This window comes from Pseudochaenichthys georgianus, unplaced genomic scaffold, assembly GCF_902827115.2.
Source record: "Pseudochaenichthys georgianus unplaced genomic scaffold, fPseGeo1.2 scaffold_296_arrow_ctg1, whole genome shotgun sequence".
Classification (NCBI taxonomy): domain Eukaryota; kingdom Metazoa; phylum Chordata; class Actinopteri; order Perciformes; family Channichthyidae; genus Pseudochaenichthys; species Pseudochaenichthys georgianus.
The window spans coordinates 61,140-64,620 of record NW_027262957.1 but is presented as its reverse complement, the minus strand read 5'-3'; the positions used below and the strand labels follow the sequence as shown (position 1 = coordinate 64,620).

Sequence of the window (3,481 nt, the reverse complement as noted above, 5' to 3'; positions counted from 1 at the left end):
GTGCCGACTAATACTGATTTAGCCTGTTCAAAAAGGATTTCAACCCATGCAGTATGCACATGCAGACACCACCTCCATACATGTTCCTGTCATTTCTGACTACTGAGTAGTTCTCCATTTCTATTTCTGGGTCTGTCACAGAATTGTCAAGTTTTGTTTCTGAGAAGCATAATATGTTTGCTTTGCCGTTAATGAATAATTGTCTGATTCCAGCCAGTTTGTGTCTCGGGCTGTTTGTGTTTAGGTGAAATATATGAATCCATTTTTGTTGGTCGTTTGATTGATGTCGTCAAGCTGGAGGTATTTCTGTTCATCTATGTCCGGTCCTGCGGTGGGGGTGCTTTGTTGTTCTCATTTGGTCCGTGAGTGGGTAGAGAGAGACAGGGGGGAGAGAGAGAGGGGGAGAGAGAGGGGGGAGAGAGAGAGGGGGAGAGAGAGGGGGGAGAGAGAGAGAGGGGGAGAGAGAGGGGGGAGAGAGAGAGAGAGGGGGAGAGAGAGGGGGAGAGAGAGAGGGGGAGAGAGAGGGGGGAGAGAGAGGGGGAGAGAGAGAGGGGGAGAGAGAGGGGGGAGAGAGAGAGAGGGGGAGAGAGAGGGGGGAGAGAGAGAGAGAGGGGGAGAGAGAGGGGGGAGAGAGAGGGGGGGAGAGAGAGAGAGGGGGAGAGAGAGGGGGGGAGAGAGAGAGAGAGAGGGGGAGAGAGAGGGGGGAGAGAGAGGGGGGAGAGAGAGAGAGAGAGGGGGGGGAGAGAGAGAGAGAGAGGGGAGAGAGAGGATGAGGGGGATCCCCCGTCCTGGGACTCCACCAGCCAGCACGCCATCGATCCCTTGCTCTGGGCCGGCCAAACTGGCCATGCCAGCCAGCCGGCCATCGGGCGTCGAGTCGTTCATGTCCCGCGTCGAGTTGGTCGTCGAGTTGTTCATCATGGTGGCTGCGAACCTCGGTTCCCTTCCTCTCGTCTCGGCCTCACACGTGTCAGTCTGAGGAGGCGTCACCGGGGGAAAGTCGCCCTCCGCGCTGCGGATGTAGCCGTGGGGCGCCTCCTGTGCAGTCAGACCAAGTCTTCCAACTTGAGTTCGCGTCAAAACCGGGCCTAGATTTAATTGAATGTCTCCCGAGAGTAGCAGGACCAGGATGATCATGGTCCTTTGGTCCAATCTGCCAGACGGGGGTAAGTTCTTACGCACCGGGTTTGCCGTTAGTAATGCGTGTATAGACGCAGTTCCAGCAGCTACGTGTTTCTTTTCCGAGCCATTGAGAAGGTAGAAGTCACTATGGGTCTCTTTTTCTCTGCTTTCACTTCTCTCCACTTCTGATTGGTGTTGCTTCATTCATGAGTTGAGGTATGAGTCCGTAACCCATATTAGCAGGAGGAGGAAATGTGCACAAAACCGTGTTGTTTTGATTCTATGGCAGAGCTCTGAGCAATGCGACTGTTCGTGGCGGTGGCCCTGCGCGCCATGTTCTCTTCACGCCTAGGGGCTGTCCTCTGGTAAGGCGCGGTGCAGGAGTACGTACCTAATGCAAGTCAATGTAACAACTTCTACAGTGCAACACAACAGGAAGATGAAATGTGGACTCTTAAACATAAGATCTCTAGCATCTAAAGCAATATTGGTAAATGATTTAATATCAGATTATAATATTGATATATGCTGCGAATAAAATGAGACTCTGTTGCTCCTTTTGAAAAGAAGAAAATAAAACAACATAGATTAGCTCCATGGCATAATGCCCAAACCCGCAGAATAAAGCAAAAGTCGAGACAACTTGAAAAGATATGGCGTTCCACTAAACCTGAAGAATCTCGTTTAATTTGGCATATTACTCTCAATGAATATAAGAGAGCACTGCGTGAAGCGAGAGCAGCTACTGCTCTTCATTAGAGCCGCAGTGACGCGTCCTAAAACCCGGAAGTAAACTTCTTCTGGTTCTTTCGTCAAAAAGCAAATTCTCCAGAGGATTTAGGAAAATGGCTCGAAATCAGGTCCGTGGTTGACACACATTTAAGAGAGGGTTTTGTTCAGCCGGATAATCTCCACATGTCTCTCCTACTTTTATCATTTTTGAATCATAAATCTAGTTGCCAAAAGCAAAATGCTAACGTTATGCTATAAACGAACTACAAGCGAGAACAGCAGCAGGGTCGCACGACTTCAACGTCACGCCAACTTAAGATCGTTTCAACTGACTTGCACTGAAACTGCACTTTGAACACTTTAAATATATTAACATGTTAAACTGTATACCCCGTTTATCTAGGCCGTTTGTTTTGTGTAGACATGTCACACTGTGGGAAATGATATTTCTGGATGTATAACACATTTTGGGTTAGGGTAATGTTGTGAATCGAGTGGCCTGTGTTCGTCGTCCATAACATACGCCTGCCCATACCATAACCCCACCACCACCATGGGCCACTCGATTCACAACATTACTCTAACCCTACCCCTAATCCTACCCCTACCTCTACCCCTACCCCTACCCCTAATCCTACCCCTCACACCAGATACTGACTGGTTTTCGGACCCCCCCAGACCCCCCCAATAAAGCAAAACTGCACGTTTCAGAGTGGCCTTTTATTGTGGCCAGCCTAAGGCACACCTGTGCAATAACCATGCTGTCTAATCAGCATCTTGATATGCCACACCTGAGAGGTGGGATGGATTATCAACAGCAGACTCAGATTCGCCAAATAACCCTTTTTTTTGTGATCAACATTTTGTATTAAAGCAAAAGCCACTGTGTCGCGGAGGTTAAGGCAGTGGTTCGCAAACTTTTTCTGTCATTCCCCACTTTGTACAGGTGGGCCTTTTCAAGCCCCACCTGTTCCTCATCGCTCCAATAAAATGGTAGGCCAAGCTTAAAATTGTCAAATGTATCGTTCTATAACAGGGGTCTCCAACTTTTTTTAGGATGAGGGTTACTTTAAAAAAATAAAACAAGTCGTGAGCTACTTTTACTCCTCTTTTTTGTTTTTTTGCAGTGTGTATATTTAGCACATTTTAACATTATTATATGCTACCTTTAACCTTTGAGTGCTGTTTGGGTCTGTGGGACCCGTTTTCAGTGTTTACTAAAATAAAATGTAGCAATTTAATTATTTTAACCTGCTTTATTTGGTGGTGACGTCACATCCTCGAGGGGGGTCCGGGGGCATGCTCCCCCAGGAAGGTTTTTTTTAAATGTTGAAGTTGAATGCATCAATCTGGTGCACTTTGAGCTAGGGCTGCTCAATTAAATCGTGTTTTAATCGCAATTACGATTTTGGCTTGCAACAATTATGAAAACAACATAATCGAAATAAAACGATTTTATTTATTTTTTAAATAGGTTTTTCAGTTGAATTATACTTAAAGTTCAGGTAATCAACTGTTAAAAACATACTTTTCAAATTATTTTCTTCAATAAATTGATGTTTTTCAAAGTAAATGGTTAATCGTTTTTAATAATCGTGATATCAATTATTGACCCAAATAATCGAGA

General features: G+C 46.0%; 1 protein-coding gene across 1 annotated transcript in view; it reads left to right on the top strand.

Moving 5' to 3' along the window:
- The first annotated feature begins 1,084 nt into the window (after nucleotides 1-1,084).
- The window catches only part of LOC117442112 (kinesin-like protein KIF20B), a 63,536-nt gene continuing 61,139 nt past the window's right edge, over nucleotides 1,085-3,481 (top strand). The window contains 1 exon segment of the mRNA XM_071202358.1: nucleotides 1,085-1,166. Coding sequence (XP_071058459.1) covers nucleotides 1,103-1,166 — 64 coding nt within the window. The 5' untranslated portion in view covers nucleotides 1,085-1,102.